This window comes from Empidonax traillii, unplaced genomic scaffold (genome assembly GCF_003031625.1).
Source record: "Empidonax traillii isolate 1590-97213 ecotype Southwest subspecies unplaced genomic scaffold, ASM303162v1 scaffold65:size4453928, whole genome shotgun sequence".
In the NCBI taxonomy this organism is placed as follows: Eukaryota; Metazoa; Chordata; class Aves; order Passeriformes; family Tyrannidae; genus Empidonax; species Empidonax traillii.
In genome coordinates, this window is record NW_020955258.1 from 2400312 (window position 1) to 2419570 (window position 19259).

The 19259-nt window shown below is 42.5% G+C and overlaps 1 protein-coding gene across 3 annotated transcripts; it reads right to left on the bottom strand.

Moving 5' to 3' along the window:
- Nucleotides 1-896: 896 nt before the first annotated feature.
- LOC114055686 (inducible T-cell costimulator-like) lies at nt 897-15957 on the bottom strand. Of its 3 annotated transcripts, XM_027880081.1 has the most exons (7): nt 15858-15957; nt 13453-13545; nt 7200-7238; nt 4952-5290; nt 3867-3979; nt 3175-3265; nt 897-2653 (listed from the first exon to the last, which is right to left on the bottom strand). In XM_027880081.1, exons 2-6 carry the CDS (start codon nt 13532-13534, stop codon nt 3176-3178), a joined length of 663 nt encoding a protein of 220 aa, XP_027735882.1. In that variant the 5' UTR covers nt 13535-13545; nt 15858-15957; the 3' UTR covers nt 897-2653; nt 3175. The 3 variants fall into 3 exon arrangements, with proteins under 3 accessions (XP_027735882.1, XP_027735883.1, XP_027735881.1); XM_027880082.1 differs by lacking the exon at nt 7200-7238; XM_027880080.1 differs by lacking the exon at nt 15858-15957 and having other exon boundaries at nt 13453-13559.
- Nucleotides 15958-19259: the final 3302 nt, after the last annotated feature.

A 19259-nucleotide genomic window follows, 5' to 3' on the forward strand; every position in this document is an offset into this window, starting at 1 on the left:
TCCTAAACCATTATGTAGCAAACAGAGAAAACATATGTTGAGACTGTATATCAGTAGTTTATTTGAACCTCAGACCTCTGATTTCCTGGCTCTTATTGGGAAGATTGTCAAGCTTCTGCTTGTCTTGAAAGATAATTTTTTAGAGGAGTTGGCTGTAATATTCTTATTTGAATTTTTTTCCTGCTAAAATTGACTTTTTCCAAAACTGGGAGTTTCCAAAGGGAGCTTTTACTTTTTGAAATGAGAACCTGCTAGAATATCAGACTTTTGTTTGTTTGTTTGTTTATTTTAATCCTTTATTGTCACACAGTCTATAGACTCAGTTCATGTTATTTTTTCATAGTGTTTTCCTTTTTTATTCCCCCTCATTTTGCCACCCTTTCTCTTCTCTCAGCTCCTTTTAATTTTGGGGTATTGAAGAATGGCAGAAAGAAATTGAAAACTGTCCCAAATTAATCCTGAATATTATAAGTATCCTGAAAAGGGATTAAAGGAAAGGAGGAAGAGATGGGACAATTTGAAAAGACTTTCTCATGAAAATAAAAGGAAACAAACAGATCCAAACTGTCACTATCTCACTGCATAGAAACAGGTCCAAATTTTTAGTTTTCACTTTCTTAATATTTTTTTCCTTAGTCCTTTTCCTGTTTCCCACTAAGATGCTACACAGGGATAAATTTTCCTGTACTCTCTTCTCTCCCTACTGTGCTGTGGATTTTATAGAGCTTAATTCTTTCATGTGACATGTATTCATGCATGAACTTTCTTGTGGACACATATGGCATAATAAAAAAATGTTTTATTAAGAATAAAAATATCTTTTTCCAGAAAGAAAGCAGTAATGGAACCCGAGACTTCCAAATGCTTTGCTATAATGAATATAAATAGTTTCTCTCTCCAGTGCAGGATGTATGCATTTTGAACTGCCTTATTAAGACTTTCATCATTTGTCCTTTATCCGGCAACATCTCAAGTCAAACCTCGAGTTCTTCCTTCTTTCAGAAACTCTTTATTTCTTGAATTTCCTTCTCAGTCTGGTGAAAGGTTCCAGGGGGTAGGATTCTCCTCTGTTACATAGGGTCTTGCATGCAATATTTCTCATAGGTAGTAGAGCTTAGCTGTTTTCACCAATAATTTCCAAAGGCAGTAATTTCACCAATACTTTTTTAGAACAGTGAAATTGGTGTATTTGTGAAGGTACAGAGAGGAGCTTCATTTGCTGGAGAGGCCAAATAATTTGGCAAAGGTTATGTGGCAGGACAATGGGACAGAATGTGATGTTACCCAACACAGCAGGGTGCCCTCGTCATCCCTGCCAAGGAGCTGGTTATCTCAGCAGGGTAGGGGCTGTGATTGGCAGTCCCCACCTCATTCTGTACCTAACTAATTTCCCTTTTCCTAATGTCACAGTTAGCAATTTGCACCTTCTCTCTGCAATATTTCTGCATATTCAGGTGTTTGTTGAGGGAAACCCTGTTCTTGATATACCATCTTATTTTCTTCTAATCCCCATTTGCCCTATGAAATTTGAGCACAGCCTTCTCTTTGCCAGACAAGCAGGCTGTGAATCTTTCTCACCAATGTCCTCTGACCAACACCTGGTTTTTTTAATGTATTACAGAGAGGCTCAGAATCAATGTACCACTCTAGCAGCCAAATGGTGTCTGGCAAGATTTGCAGTTTGGATTCCCAGTTGGTCATTTATGGTCTGAGTTTTGATGGATTTCACAAGGAGTATGAAGGATTGATTGTTTCATTCATATTGAAGGCTCTCAGCAATTTCAGGCAGGTCAAGTAACCCCTAAACCCACGGGGGAAGTGGTAAAGGTTTCATGTCAAGCCAAAAGAGGAAGTTAATTGCACTGCTGAGTCCATGTGGACATAAGGCCATAAGGGCCTTATGGACTGTGTTGTATTTGTGCTGCAAGACACGTGAATAGGAGAGATCACACCTCCTAGTTCAGGGTCTGTTCCTGAAGATTTGAACTGAACTAAAGAGCAATTGCAGTCTTGCAGTATATTCATCTTGCAATATATTCTTCTGTTAGTAAAAGCATTCAGAATTTAATTAAATAAGGTGTGAATGGCAAAGATGTATTGATAGCACAAATACAAAACATACAGATCGTATACCTGAGGTACTGTGTCACAGAGAAGTCTCTGCTGTACTCTCCTGGGCTTTGTTCCCCTGCTAAACTGGCCCAAACAAAAGGGCATGTGCAATACACTGACAGTATGGCTGTGCCACAGGGATTGGCACTGGAGGTAGTCTTTTTTTTTCTTTTTCACCAGTGGAAAGTTTGTCCTAAAGGAAACTAGAAAATATAAGTTCTGTCTGTAGCAGCACTACAGCAATCTACTCTCAAGCAAACTAATTTTCTACATTTTCTACAACTACAAACAGACATCTTTAACACGTTGTTAGCACTTCATGTCCAAGTCAGTGGGTAGGGCAGGGTGCCAGTTAACAAACAAGGCTAGAGCAAAACAGCTCAGAACGGTACTGGGGTGGGTGTCTCATGACTGAGCACAGGACCATCATGAGAGCTCAGGGAAGCTGGGAAAGGTGAGGAAATGCTGATTTCCTGTTGTCCAGGTTCAAGTAGCTGGAAAACTGTGCTTCCAAAATTTCCATGCCACAAGCAGCTTATACCTAGAATAGAAATGGAGATTCAGTTACACGAAGCACCCCATATGTCTGAAACAGCCCAAATTCTGCTTCTGTTCTGTTCTGTAGCCAATAGCTTCTGGCTAATGGGCAAGGGCTTGAGTAGTTAGGAATTTCCTCATTCTCTACAGAATATTTGTCTTTACCCAGTAACATTCAATAAATCTCGTCAATTATGTCCCCAGAAAGATTTTGGGTACCACACATCATCTGAAGATTCTGAATAGAACAGTTTCTTATCTCTTCCTCATGCCTAAGATGGCACAGATGTGAAGCAGTTGCATTTCTAGGAACCAGCCCACCACTATGATTCAAAAGGTTTTCAGAGATTTTGTTTTAATTTCATCTTCCTGCAACCTGGCAGCATGAACTCCATTAACAAGCTACTGTAACAATCCCACCCAGCCATCCAGAAGCAATGGCAGAGACAGCAAGCAGTCCCTTCCCTCCCAGAGAAAGCCTGGTAACAGACACAGAGGTACAAGTACAGCAAGGCTTAACACAACCTCAGATTCTTGGTTTTTTAGCTGCATTCACTGCTGCCATGGGCATGTATTCACTGTTGTACTCGTGGGAGTTGGAGTCATACTTTTGAATCTGCTAACAGAGGGAAAATGCCATGAATTAATTTATGGTCACTAAACTTTGCCACTCCTGCCTCTGTTCTTAAAGTAGGGCAGTAACTCTGGCTGTTTTCAGAGGGAATAATAAAGTCAGAATCGACAGGCACTCACATAGAAAACTTGCAATAGGACAAACTGAAAATTAAAACCACACATTGCCCAAAAGAATAGCTAATGTCCACGGTCTTCCTTCCAAATGGTTCTCTGTTTAAGTGGTTTTGCACCAGAACAGTGCTGAAATTGCTCCACTGATGATTTGTTTCCCCTTCTTGAAGAAAACAGTCAGGTGAATTGCTTACCGAAGTAATTTTGCTGACCTGTGCAGCATTTCTCCTCTTTCCTTGGTTCCCAGACTTTAAATCAATAAACAATTCTGTCTTCAAGAAATTAAATCTGAGCTGCTGCCATCAATGACAGAATTTCAGTGGTAAATTAACAACTCACTCTTTTTGTCAGAAAACACATCATGTGCTCAGTGAGTATGTGCCTGTCCCACCCTCTAAATCTCATTAAATCAAGTTCCCCATCCATGACCTTTGAAAAAGGGCTCTGCATAATCTTGTATATTTGCTTACCTTGTTCCTTAAGCAACAGATTACAACACAGCAGACACAGAAAATCAAGGAAAACACGATCAGGCCAATAATTATCCATGACTCCTGTCCCAGTGAAAAGCAGTCTTCCTTATCTGAAGATGGGGAGGCAAAAAAAGCCATTACTGAGAATTTGCATTTTTGCCTCCTATAGATAACTTCAAATTCTTTTCACTCTTCTCTTCTTATTAAAAAATTAGCAAAAGTGAGCTACGGAGAATGATTTTCCTGAGGTGAATCACCACTTTGGAAAAGTATATTCAGCAGGAAGCAAAATATCACAGTTTCCCAGAAGGAGAGGCAAAATTGTTGGTTGACAGTGCTCAAAGTGTAGACTGAAAAGAAACCAAGGCAGGCTTGAGAGCGCGCTGGTATTTCAGATGGTGAGCGAGGCTGAAGCTTGCGCTCAGTGAGCACCACAGGTGATCGAAAGGACAGCCTGACCAAAAGAAGGGTAGAGCTTTGCAGGCATGTTTGGATAGGAAGGCAAGCTGAGGTACACAAGATCAGCCTTGCCCAGATCTGGGAGAAAATATGACAGGGTATGAAACATTTGGAAAAAACTATGAACATCTGGCTATCCATACAAATGGAAATGGACACTGCAGACAAAATCAAATGCCCCAGCTTGATTCTGAGAAGCTTTTTTAAATTCAGAGAAGGCTGAGAGATAATTTGACTCAACCACATAATTCTAGCCTCAGCATCTCAGCTTCTATCTTTGCTTATTCTTAACATTTACACTCAGCGGCTTGAAAATGGACAAGAGAAATTTCTGCTGCAGGCATAGGTGGGACTGCAGTCCTCCAGAAGCTCTAGTCTAGCTAACTTGGGTGCCACCAACTAACTGTATGCAAAGCTCAGCATGGCCTGAAAAACCTGCCCAAGAAGCTGAATAAATACAGAGAAGACATGCTGAGCAGTCTGGCAGCACAGCTCCACTGCTAAGTGGTTTTAAGCTGTCCTGTAAATAGCCGTGCAAACTCTAGTCACATTTGTCACTGCAGCATAGCTGTGCCTAATGTCTACTTATCAGTAAACTGAAGTGAGGGGAGAAGTAAACTTACCTTGGATGTACAAATAGGTTTCTTTCAGCCGGCAATCTATATAAGGAGGGGGGAAGAACACCTCCAGACAGTAGGTGTAAATGTCAATATGCTTTCTTTCCAGATTTTTAAGAATGAAAGTGGTGCTGCTGTTTGAATTCCTTGTCTCACAGTAGGTGACATTACTCTTGGGGAAAACTTTCTCCTCATTCAAATGGAGTGCACAGATTTCCTTCTTTTCTTTCCCTTTGAAGAGGGTCATGCTGAACTCACTCACATTTTTGGGGTTGGGGAATGTGAAGTTGAAGTTTCCATTTTCAAATTCCACCATCACCTGGGGGTCAAGGATATGGAGCTGATCTGAAGACATGAAAACAGTAAGTATAGTCACTTCCAGGGCAATGAAAAGAATCCCTAAAGTGTTAAGAAACTCATTTAAACAAAGCAAGTGAACCATGTGATTGAAACTTCAGGCATGTAGGTACTCAGAAAGGCCTGGCTGTGGAAAGCAGCCCTCACAATGGGGTCCCATTGCATCACTCTGGTCATGTCAGACATTACTGATAAAAAAAATAAGACCTGGTTTGTTGTCTACTCTAAGGCTGTAGAAGTCACTGTTGGCATTAGATCAGTGACCTTGATAATGTTACTTGTTATTAAACTTACTAAATGATAAAGTTACTAATCTTACTTACAATATCAGTTATTAGGTTTTGTTTAAAGACTCCCCTGGACCAAACACTATATAGACACATAGTCCCTGCCTCCAGCTCTCAGATTGTCCTATTCACTGGTAAAACAAGGTGGGACAAAGATGATGATAATTATCTCTATTTATGGTTCATAATCTGTACCACAGTGATCATGGAATTATAGAATTTTGGAGGTTGGAAAAGACCCTTAAGATCATTGAGTCCAACCATTAACCCAGCACTGCCAAGTCCACCACTAAACCATGTCCCTGAGTGCCACACGTATGTGTCTTATAATACCTCCAAGGATGGTGACTCCACCACTTTCCTGGGCAGCCTGTTCCAATGTTTGTCTGCTCTTTCAGTGAGGAAATTTTTTCTAACACCTAAGCTAAAACTCTCCTGGTGCAACTTGAGGACTCTTCCTTTTGTCCTGACACTTGTTACTTGGGAGAAGAGACTGAACTCTACCTTGCCACAACCTCCTTTTAAGTAGGTGTAGAAAGTGATAAGCTCTCCCCTGAGCCTCCTTTTCTTCAGGTTAAACAACACCAGCCACTCCTTTCACCAGCTCCACTGACCTTCTCTGGATACTCTACAGCACCTCAACAGCTTTCTTGTAGTGAGGGCCCCAAAACTGGACACAGCACTCAAGGCATGACATCCTCAGTGCCGAGGGCAGGGGGACAGCTGCTGTTGGCCAGCACCCCCAGGTCCTTTTCCACTGGGCAGCTTTCCAGGCACTGCCCCAGCCTGTAGCTCCACATGGGATTGCTGTGACCCAAGTGCAGGCCCTTGTCCTTATTGAACCTCATAAAACTGGCCTCAGCAGTCTGTCCAGATCCCACTGCAGAGCCTTCCTACCCTCTCACCTAACGCTTCCAGCTAACTTGATGCTGTCTGCAAACTTACTGAGAGTGCACTTGATCCCCTTGTCTGGGTCACTGATAAAGAAATTAAACAGAACTGTCCCCAGAAAAGGGCCCTGGGGAACACCACCCATGACTGATTGCCAGCTGGATTTAACTATTCACTACCATTCTCTGGGCTCAGCCATCCAGACAGTTTGATGATGTCGCTGAATATTTAAAATGGGATGTGAGTGCAAAACTCCTCCATAATTGCCTTAACCACAAAACCCAACTTTTCTATGTTGAGTAGACAGTGATTTGAAGCACATCATGAAGTTTCAGCCGAATTGCTTAGATGGCTATAGCACCTTTCTCACTAACATAATGGGAAAAGTAGAAGATAAAGGTCACTCTGTGCATGCACCCACATGCAATCCAGAAATCACATTGGACCTTCCTAAAAACTGCCTGAAAAGCTCTCAGACCTTGTGCAACTCTCACTGGGCGAATTTCTTGGAGAAGCAAAAGAAAGTAAACTGACCAAGGACCTCCTGCTACCTCACAGTTTGACTCTGTAAAGTCAGCAACCAACAGCATGGGAAACTCCTTCAGATAAAAACATGTTAAAGTGTTCTGTGAAAAATGACAGTCTTTTTCTTTGGGCGGTATTTTCTCATATAAAAAGGCATTTAAAACCATAAACCAAATTAGGTAAATGTGTCTTACCTATATTTTTGCACGGGTTTGATGAGCAGCTCTCAACTCCTGAAAAATACAAAATTTTTCCTGTTTAAAATTCAAGAAGAGAGATGCAAGAACAAGGGCTGATCCACGTAATGTTAAGATGCTGCAGCAATTTTTTAATTTGTATCATTAGCCTGTCTGATCCTTCCTGTGCTACACCATAAAGTTATATGATGTGATAAAAGAATGAAATATAAAAAGCAAAGCAGAAAGAAAATGCTTAAGGCAAGAATTTATGTTGATCATACAGAAAGCATTTACAGATTCCTAAAACACATCTGCAAAGTAATAGGTGTACTTCATAAATAGAAGCTGAGACAAAAGTAAAATTTTTCCCAAAATACTGAGGAAATCTGGCCCAGGTAATATAGCACACTTTTGATTTCTCATGAATCTGAGTCTGCAATGAGCCAGCATTATACTTTGTTTCCAGACCAAAGTGCTCATTTCCATCAATGTTCATTCTGTTTCCCCCACTGCTCAACTCTACATCGAAGAGTATGGCACATCCAGAATGAGTATGTGGGTGATGTTTCGATATGTAAAGCAAGAAAACCTTCAAGCAATGCATACAGTTTTGTTCCTTTTTCAATAGCAACTTTTTCCTTCGTTGTTTATAGATGTCCTTCATTACAGGACACAGCCACATTTTTAATGTGTTCTGGCTTGGTTCTTCAAGCTGCAGCCTCCATCACCACCCACTGTGGCAATACTTTGAGATGGTTTGTATGTCAGGACTGGCAACAATAGCACAGTCTGATAGTGTTTCATTTGGAATTTTTCTTTTTGCAATGTCCTAAAATTGAATGTAAAGACAGGGATACAGACAAACAGAAAAAAATGTGCTTTTCCTGTTTTCTGGGAGTCTGTATAAGTTCTTCAGAGGCTGCTTAGATTGAAATATGCTCTACATCAGGATTTTATGATGCTAAGGAATTATAGGGCAAATACTTAAAGACTTTGATAATAGTCTTCTTGTTACTGCTACAGGGCAGTCCAGACCCACACAGAGCAGGTCCCCATCTGTGCCAGGTAGTGCACTGATTACACAGTATGAATAATCTTTTTCCCAAGGCACCTGTTATCCCGGACATCTGGCCTGCATACGCACAGGAACGGCGGATTATCCTCTTTTGGGAAACTTTGTATGATCTCAACTCTTTCTGCAAAAAGACAATCTTTTAGTGTCCATGCTTTTTCCTTCTTTGAATCCTTGCTCCCCAATTACTACCATTGGCAAGGGTATTGCAATGAGTGATACCAGTCTGAAACATTTTCAGTGTGACACAGAAGCTAATGGACTTCTGGAAGACACTTTGTGGTGCTCAGTTGGAAAGCTATAGAAACTTTATCCCTTTTTGATTGATGTGCCATCTTCCTAGCTATCACATTCTTGTGGTTTACTGTGCACAGTCAGCGTCCTTATCTAATTCAGCGACAGCTCTAATATCTGTACTCTGCTCAGGACTATTGCTTAAGTGTATACCAGACAAGGTATTTGGCATCTCTTACCACTGGTGTGAAGATAGAGAGACAAAACACACAACTCGCCAACCCACAGTGAAATAGAGCTCCAGAGCCACTGAATGCACAGACAGGGAGGTGCAAGCCCTTAAAATGTTACATAGTGTGAAAGGTGGAAAGAAAAGGTCAAATAAAGAAACAGTTCTTGATGACTTGCATGTTGCATGATGAAAAAAAACCCCAACTGCTATGAGAACAGCATTTGAAATAGAGGTCTTTTAAAATGCTCTGTAGTTTGGTAACATATACCTTTAAAATTTGGCCAAACAGCAGAGAAATTATTTAGGGAAGGGAAGTAAAGAACAAATGTGCTGGTACAGCAGAATTACAGAGCAGGATGAATGTGTAAGTTAATCTGATAGTTCTGAGAAGCACCCGCCTGTAGCTGAGATCTTTATGTTTGTCACCGGTCATCTGAGAGGAGAGGCAGATGCTGACTCTGTCAGGGCAGCTACAGAGCCAAGCGGTGCCATGTTCCCCCTGAGTCCCAGAGGAGCACGGCACTACCCTACTCTGAGCACTAAAGCAATAAATTTGAATTTATTTTCTCTGTTTGTCTCTGAGAATAGTTCAATTTGGCTTTAGCTAATGAAATTGCCCTTTCATATAGGGTAGTTTAAAATGTTTGTCAGAGATCATGGTTTTAATCCTTGTTTTTAAGGGAAAAGGGCAGAGAGAGGTCATTAAACATTTAGTTCATGTGACCTTGTGTCAAGCTGAAAGGTTGTTTTGTATCCTCTCAGACCCAGAAGCCTAAACTGCCTATTCTGAAGACAGACTCAGTAATGTATTTCTCTGATTGAGCATTTTGATAAATGTGATGCAATTAATATTCCTTTGAAACAAGTGCCCATAGAGAAGAGTGTGCTTAGCATAGGATAAAGGCAGCACATTTTGAAATTAGATTAACAGTGCCTAAGATTAAAACACAAAATTGTCGACATGGATGACCACAATGGGTGAGATCTGACATAAATTTTCAACTCACTGCATCAGCCCCTAATGTGAACGCACTCACTGAATACTAAAGGGTGGCTCCTTCCCCCTCGCTGTGCCTGATTGCTGTTGTCCTGTGCCCATTTGTACCGGTTCATTCCTAGGTAATCCTCTGGGACTGTAACGCTCTGTGCTTAATGGCCAGACACATTTGGGCTGTCATTTGCCAAGCTCCAGTCAGAATGAATGTACATTTAGTAAGCTTTGAAATAAGAAACTAACATTTAAACATCCAATACTATTGGGAGATTCACTGACTAAACCTCCCTAATACCATCTCATAAATATGTGAATAAAAGACTATACCATGGTGTTGTTGGAAATGAACAGAAGAGTCTCACTGGTTCGATATGCTTAAAATCTAAACATGCTGAGATTTGGCCACAAGGTTCTTCTTTGTTGTTTTTCGTAAAAGAGACAATTTAATTGCATATGAAGGTTTTGAGACAAGAGGAGACAAATCTTTCATTCGTTTCCTAGCAGTGTCGCACTGTGGAGTGGCATGGAGTTGTTCCTGACTCACCTGATGTGAAGCAGAGTGTCAAGACAAATATTATGGTTCAGATGGAAATCCAAGAGACGAACATGTGTATGAAAGTAACATCTTGCTATATTAAACTATGGAAAAGGATGTGCATTTGTGTATATGTTTATTTACAATTACATCCATTTCCATCTTAATTTCATCTTTACTGCAGCAGGAAATCCCTTTGGCAGATGTTCGGGAATTTCTATGGTAGTGTGCTTGGATACTGAGGCCAATGGAAGGTGCATTATTTTCATTTTAATGGGATTGCAGTTTTGAGTTTTCTAGTTGCTCTTTGGCAGACGCAGTGCTATTTGAAAGCATCACCAATCTGTTTCAATTTTTGGTCCTCGTAGAGGTTTTAAACCCACTTTCTATCACTTTTCAAGGTTGGAGTTTAGAGTAGGAGAATAGAATACCATGCTTGGTTTACTTGCTGCTTGTATTATTTGCCCTGGCTCTCAGAAAGCTAACTAGCTGCTAAAAAGAAGTAGAATTTCACTTGTGTGTTTTTGCCTCTGAAGATGAAAAAGGAGATGGAAAGACCTTGCCTCTAAAACAAACACATTTGTTTTGTTAATACTAGATGCATAATGAAACCACACAGTTTTTGAAGTTGCTACAGCTTTGCCCTTTCAAGGCACTCTGAAAGATGACACTGTCAATTCAGTGTCATTAGTCATATGCCTTTCAAGAATCGAGGATAAAGAGAGGAAAGAGTGCTTCTGGGCAAAGCAAGTAATGGACAGAATTATCCTAGGAAGCCATCTATAATCTGAATTATTTCTATGATATAATGGCCAGTCTCTTCGCGAACGAAGAACCGGGGAAGGTCTTTCCACCTTCCAGCCTGCGCATTGGATTTTTTAGGTGAGACACAGTGTGTGCGGAACTGAGCCCACCCTTTAATCCTGAGGTTCGTCTGCCGGGGCCAAGCACGCTTGGATGGTGGCAGCGAGGTCCTCAGGACGTAGATGGATTGCCTTACAGGGCTAACGAGCTCCATCTGCCCGGGGAGGGGCCCCGACTGGGAATCGAACCCGGGTCTCTGCAGTGACAGCGCAGTGTCTTTTCCCCTAGACCACTGGGGGCTCCCTTCTATGATATAACTTACTTTGAGAAACACCAAAACTCTTATAAAATATACCACTAAACCACAGCCATTGTTGATAATATTTCAGAAGCCCTTCTAAGAAATGACCGTGACTTCCTCCTGTATTGACAACAGGGGATCCGTGGATGAAGAGTGATAATTCTTTGCAAATGTCGATGTGCAAAAGCTCACGAGCAGTGTTTCATAGCAAGGGCCTCAAGCGCTATGGAATCCTACTTACAGCTCTGCACTCCCAAATCCCATAGCCTGTGTTTCTCTACAGTCACCAAAGAGGCTCCATGCTCTTACAAACTATTTCTTTATCACAGTGGGGTTCTAAAATCATAATACTCATATGTGCACATATATATATACACCCTTCTGTGGCCTATTTACATTGAAAAAAAACCCTATCCACAGATAGTTGGGGGCTTGCTAAGTAGGGCTTGCAAATCACTAAGTTGAAAACAAACAAATGAAAAGAAACAAACCAAACAAACACCAAAATCTCAGAAGTTACTCTGCTCCCAAAATTTGCCACAATGCTGGGCAGCACTCTCTGGAGAGCTAGCTTGTTCTCTAAGTAAGACTATCATGCTGCTGTGTCTCATGTCAAGTTGAACTTTTTAACAGGAATGGTAATAACTAGTACCTTTTATGCTGAGAACAGTGCAAGATAAAAAAACATGAGATACCGTTTCTAATTACAGGCAGTCTCTTTATCCTGTCATCTTCTCTCCTGGTCCCCTTCCCAAATCGTATCCTCTATATTTGAAGGAAGGGAGAAGGAAGGGAAAAATGTGGGTACGAGATAGAACAATTATTTGCACCCTGAAAATTACAGCCTGTTTCTGCCCACAAAGAATGGCTTCTTAGGTAGCTTCAGCCATGTGTAAAAGCATGCTGGTCAAGTAAACCTGCTAAATGGACTAGGTGAGAAATGTAACCTAATTGAAAGGATTTTTGCTATTAGATTTAAGAATAACTTCTCAAGGAGAAAAAGGGCAGCTCACGTCTCTTTAGCGATAGTGATTACAATTGTCCTTTCTTGTGATTTCACCCATCTTTCCATTCTATCTGAAAACTCAGTATACCATCCACGTATTAGTTAGCTTTCAAACAGGTATCTGCATTGCCAGAAGAGCTGAAAATTGGTTTTTATTTATATGAAAGCTTGAGTCCTGTATGAAACCTCAGAAGTACTCTAATTCTACAGAGGGGCTTGAAACCTAGCCTTTATCACTAGAACTTCAAATGCAAGCATATTAATAGCCCTTGGCATGACCTTCAAAGGAGCGTATTTATATCATGCTTAATAACTGCACACACTAAACCTCAGGTCTTACTTATATTGCATCATACCAAATCCTTGGACAGAATTCGTATAAAAAAAGGACTCTTCCTAATCAGATATCATCTGTATTTCCATTCTGACCCACCAATATGTGGGTTTCAGAGACAAATGTGAGCTGTGGTATTTTACTTTGCGTAGCTGGGATAAAACACTGAAGCTTGTTAAGTGGTACATCCGTGTTTATGGTTGGACCGGGACCAGTGCTGTCACTGTGCAGCTTCTCAAACACAGCACAGGAATGCTACGCTTCCTTTTCAGTCTGTCTGTGTTTCAAGCCTGCATCAAACCAATCTCATCCACTCTTCCATGCCATATACATTTTTCATTGTGTAAAAATTCCCCGTCCAAACAACAACAGGTTTAATATTAATAACTTGGCTTCTCTTTATTGAGCCATTCACCATCACGCTGCTATAAGATCTTGTGCCCAGCAAGGGAAGCTGGTTGAAGCAGTACAGTCCAAACAGTAAAGGGTAACGCTGAGCAGATGAGCTAAAGAACATCAGCAGTTAAAATGTGTACTTCTTAGTTTCAGAGCAAATGCCTTGTGATGGCAGGAATTCTCTTCCCACCAACTCTAGTGATAATAAAGTTGAGACAGTCTTTTTGCAGCTGTTTCCCTTGATTACCTTTATCCTCCAACCCCTTGCTATCATGTCCCATTTACTGTCTCCCATCATTGGCTTCATTCTATTCTATAGAGACATCTACTGCAAGGAGAATAATCCAAAATGATACTCACTGTACAGGGCTTCAAAGTGAAAGCAGAGGACACAGAAAGTTACAGCAACTGACTTCATGCCTGCCTGACACAGAGGCACCATCCTTCTGTCTGCTGTGAAGATGGGGAAGAACGCCTGGGTAGAAAAGGAAGTGGTTTGTGGGTGGTGGGGGAAATTGTAAGATAATCAGAAGGACTTTGTAATTTAACCCCTGACTACATTATAGCATTATATGGGCAATATTAGCATATGTCAGCATTAGCTGTTGCCCACACCTGTGGAGTTTAATGCTTTTTTTTTTCCTACCTCATGGCTTGCTGTCACAGACAGGAAGATGAAAGACTTTCTGACATTAGTTTTGGTGGTCACTTCTGCAAAGACCTATTTCTAGTCTAGTCTATCAGAGGCATCTACAGTACACATCTACAGATGGCCATGGTCAGCAACCTCCTTAAATTAGCCTACAGTACAACTGGCCTTGCATAACTAATGGTCTTGCTCTATGTGGAATCCATTCATTAATAGGGTAGGAAACTCTTGTGTGTGCTGGTCCTGAAATTCGTTGGAAGAACACAGCCAAATTGCGGAAAGATCCCTTCAACCCTGTGACTTCCTAAAGGTTCACTCCAATGTGACTTCCAGCCTGGAGGTCAGGCTTGCTTTGCCTGAAGTTTCATGAGAAACTGCCTCTTCAGGCAGCTCTGGGAGAGGAGGAAATTGGACACAGTGCCCTGGGGCCTTAGGTCAGAAGTTTCTGTCCTTCCCTCTTCCTTGCTTTTTGCAGCACACTCTATTCCAGCCTGTTATCCATCTGTATTCCAGGAATGTTTTAGGACCATTTGGGACAATATGTTCTACAATCATTTAGTCCTGGCTATTTATTTTATGTCTATAAACTAATTTTAGTGCAGATAACATGCAAGAAAAGCAGCTGATAAAACACATTTAATATATTTGATGCAGTTAGCATTTCTGATTGCACAAAATGAAAACACAAAGGACTAATAATGGTGCCTTACAGACATTCCCAGGGTTGAGTCCTTGTAATGGTCATGCAGTGGTACCAAGTCATTGGTGAAAAACAGGACTGTGTTACAGATTCACTCCTATTTTATACTGTGTGAATAAATCCTCACATGTTGGTTTACTCTTCCTCAAGAAGTGATTTAATTTCTTTCACTATTACCGCTGTACTAGTGTTTACATTGACACCGGCAGCAAGTTTTACTTTCTTCAAATCTTTTCAAAGTCCTGCAAATCTTTGCCTTTTTTAAAATTAAAATCAGAGCTAAGCCTGAGTCAAGTCAGGATTTGATCGAAATTTTTGGCTCAAGTCTCTGAAGCCAAACATAAGAAACGCTACCTGGAGAAAGTGTCTGCAGTATGTTTTTAGTTGTGAAGCTGAAAAGTAATATATGGAAGTCCAAAAGACAAAGCTGCAAAAGATACATCTGACTCTGGGAACTTTGCCTGTGAAGGTGTGATCTACTTTGGGATCTACTGAGGTTCCAGGTAGGATCATCTTTTCCATTTCTCACAAAACTCATGGGGAATGCTGAAAGATCAGAGCAGCCCTCTGCTGGGACAAGACCTTCATTGTCCCTCAAGTAAGCATAGGAGATGCTGCCAGAAAGACTTGTAGAAAAAGAGCTGCTGCTGCTGCTAAATTGAAGTTGGAAGAGAATCATGTGTCAGGTACCCCTATCCACATCTCTGGGAGACCATGCTGACAACACACCAAGAACTGAGTCCCTACAAAGCCTACCACAGGCTGGGAAGGCCAACAAAGGTGGAGTGGAATGTATTCCTTTGAGCAAAGCTTTAGTTATTTTTTTATGAAAACAAGCTTAAAAACAAATCAGTACTGTTAGGGTTCAAAATTTTGATGTCCTTCTCAAAAATTTAAACATTTTGTTAGGAAATAATTTTGATAGAGAAGATTTTTTTTTTAACCAATATAGTTATTTTGGAGCAATTTACTCCTTTCCTCTCTCTCTGCAACTGTTTCAGTTATACCAGTGCAGAGATGATTAATACACACCTATTTCACCTCTGGGGCAAGAACAGCTACTACCTTAGCTTGATTGGCATAGATCTCACTAGAACAACTGAAGCCAGTAAACAGTTTGTGTGTGTTATGTATTCTCTCTTTCCTATAATTATAGCCTGAAGTCTGGAATTACACCTTCTCTTTTTCTGGTTCCTGGCACTTGAGATTGCTAGAACACACTGATCCCTTTGTTTCAAAAGGGTCGAGCCTGGAGTACACTTTGGGGTACACTTGGCAGCACTCTGAAGTTTGATCTAAACAGTGATTTCAAGCGTATTTGATGATGAGCCTGCAGAGCCTGCAGCTCTCACAGTGTATATTCACAAGCAAAGAGACACAAAGTCTAGCTCAGGGCCCAGCACGAGGGATGCTCACCTTCTAGTCCCCACCAACAGAGACTCCTCAGCTGCCTTTCAGTTCTTCTGTCTTTGCCTCCCTCCTCTGTCAGCACTTACCTACTTCACAAAGGCATCGTTACTGCAATTTGGAAATGTTTCCTGTAAATACTACGGTTGGTTACAGTTAACCACCTGGGACAAGCAGTCTGTTTCCACAACATGTTTCCTACAACTGCTACTATTTTTGCTCACAAACACGTGTTTCCTTTTTCCATCCTCATTCATTTCTCTTCTCTGTGTCTTGATTTTCGCTCTCCCATCCACACGTGCCTCTCAGAGCTGGCTTCTTTCCTCCCTTTCCTCCTCTGACCTGCCTGTCCCCCAGTCCCTGAGTACCCTTCTCCTCAAGCAGTGGCTGCCCTTCACCACATGCAGTAACTCAACACTTCTGCAGTTTCCCTAAGGACACAGAAAAGATTTTCCCTGTGTGTATGATGTATATTTTTCTTTGTTCTGTTTAATCACGTAATTTTTATTTATACTTACTGTTACCACCCTAAGCAATGTCCATGTTAGCAGAATGATACTGCAAAGTCTGCTGTGAAACCAAAGTGCATTGAAGTGTCTTATTCCATCTCACCAACAGTTTTCCACTTCTGCTTGCGGATGGTGAGCAGTTGCCCACAGCAATATAAAATATTCTCTCAATAGAATGTTTTGTGATTCTTTCTGCAGAGGCTTCTATAGTCTATCCACACAAATTATATTCCGTTGTCTCCTGCTGCTTCTCATTCTTTGCTTCAATATCTGGCCTATATTCTCATGACTCTGGGTCATTCCCTCGGGGCTGGAGCAGAAAGCCTCTACACTCATGTGTTTTCATTTCCTGTCCTCCTAGTTGAGTAGGGGAACAATGACTTTCACTATGCTATTTTTAAGGTCCTGTGATGGTTTTAAATCCCACTTCCCATCTGCACCACTCCCCATTAGGTGTGTAAACAAGCTGCAGTCATTCAGTATGTAGAGATTTCAGCCTGAAATGCAGCTCATGTGCTCCCTCATTTGTTCTGATGCCTCTTTTGCTGATATATTGGTCTAATCTCTCCTGCAGGCCCCTGGGGCATGCTGTAATATTCTCTCCATCAATGTGCCAGTGGAGGCTACTGGCGCTGAGCAGTAGGGCACCTCCCTGCAGAGCAGATCTAATGAGATGGTCCCCTTTGGGATTGCAGTGTGTGTGGCTTTGCTTCTTGGTACAAGCTCAGCTACCCCATGAATTTTTTTTTTTTTTGAGGATGCTTGAGAATATTTCATTGTCACTGACTTCCCTAAAGGAAGAAAAAAAAAGAAGTATGTTAAGGAGTTTAGCTCAGCTCTAAGGCTTGCAAGGGAATTGACCTATAAATTCAGTGAACAGGCGCTAAGGGGCAATTCAGCCAAGTCTAAACAAGTTTCCCAGAGAGGCTGTGGAAGCCCCATCCCTGGGAACCACTGGTAGTTGAAGGTGTCCCTGACCATTACAGGGAGGTTGGACTAGATGGTGTTTAAGGGTCCCCTCCAACCCAAACACTTCTATGATTCTAAATGCCACTTCAGATCCTGGGACTAATGTTTTGGACTGGCTGACTCAAGGCAGCTGAGAACCACTTAGGAAAAAACTGTCTCCATCTGATGTCAGGAGCTGCTATGCCTCTGCATAGCCAGCCCCTGTGCGTCCTTCAGCATACTTACCTAGCTGAGGTACTGAACCACTTCTCCAGGATATGGAGTGTAGATAAAAAAGGGCCCAATGTGCAGGTGGCCCTGAGTGTGCAGGAGGTATTTAGGGGAATACAAGGGTTGTAGATGGCCTGGGTTCATGGGCAGTGCTCCAGAAGGAGGAGTGTGCTTTCTGAAGCCATTGCAGTTCCCTATGGCCAACAGGCTGCTGTGTGGGACTTTGTTATGGGGCCACTTATATCTAGGTTTAGAAGGGAGGTCTTCCAGAATGGATTGGAAATATGTAAAACCCAAATGAAGTGCAAACCTGGGGACCCATACTGTTATTGTCTGGCACCTGGGAGCAGTGCATGACAGATACATGCTGATGAGCTGGGTGACCATGGAAGTTATTCGGCTTCTGGATGTAAATGCAACTGTCTTTTGAGTGTGACAGTGATGAATTATGCACATTTTGTAAAATTTTCACACCCCAACTCTTTCAAAGCTTGTAGTAGGGTGGGGACTCCTGTTATGTGGTTATCTGGTCAGCTGCCTTGAAGGAGTTACGATAGAAAGAGCTACATTCTGTGGTGCTACTTGGGGTTTGTGGTGTGATTTTTATCTGAGCATTGTTGTGATTACTTTTTAAAGGTAAATTTATACTACCACTGTGTTGACAAAGAGGAGCTTTCTCCAACAGAAACACTCCCCAAAGCTATGACGCATTCTTGTAGATAAATCAAAAGTTATGCTGAAATTTGCAAGGACAGGTAAAGCAGCACAACCCTGGTTTGGACTTTCAGAAACACCGAAGTGGCTGAGGACACACACATGCTACTCTCTGTTTCCAGGTGACTTAAAGTGCTTTAGAAACCCCTGTTTCTCAGGTGTTTTCAAGCCAGGTCTCACTGTTGTTAGTGGTTAACTGGAGCTAGGCTTAGACAGCTGAGCCTTGGTGGATTTGAAGGAGTAAAAACAATGAAATCACAAATATGTAGCTAGGTCTCCTCTGTTTTGTGTCTGTCATTCAGAATGTCGCAGGTTACTGCCTTGGGAACAAATGCAGTACCGAAGGCAGTGCTCTCACCTGCAAAGGTGAGATCACTCGATCGTCCCGCTGCGGGCTTGGTCCTGCCGCACTCCTTTGATGGGTGCCATAGCAAAGACAGCCACGGCTGGGCTGCAGCGCCTAATCACCCCCGGGCTGCTGCGGCAAGGCACTACTGAAGGGTTTGCTTCCCCTTGTGCAGGAGATGATGCCGAGAGCTGCCCTGCAGGCTGGGCGCTGTGGAGCGGGGGGAGCGGCATTCCCGGGCCATGAGCCCGCGGCTGGAAGCGCTGCGGGTCCCGCCCCGCGCCGCCTCTCCCTTGGCCGCGCGAGGGCGCTGCCGGCCCGGCACGAGCGCGGCCGGGCCACGCGGGCAGCCCTGAGGGCGGGGGCGCTGAGGGCGGGGATCCCAGCGCTGGGCAGCCCCGAGCGCCGCCCCGGCCCCGCCGAGCGGCTGGCTCTGCCCGAGGAGGTGTTTCTAGTGCCACACCGGCGTCTCACCATCACCCTGACCCCGGCCCAGTTCCCGGTAGTTCCCGGCCTGTGGTGGAGCCCTTCAGGGTGACCCCGCACGGCCCGGCGTCTGCCTTCGCGAAGGGGCGGCTGCTCCCTGCGGCTTCCTGGAATCCCACACGAGTCTACGCAGGTGCACGTGGCTTTATGTTTAAAATGGTTCTTTTTCATCAGAAA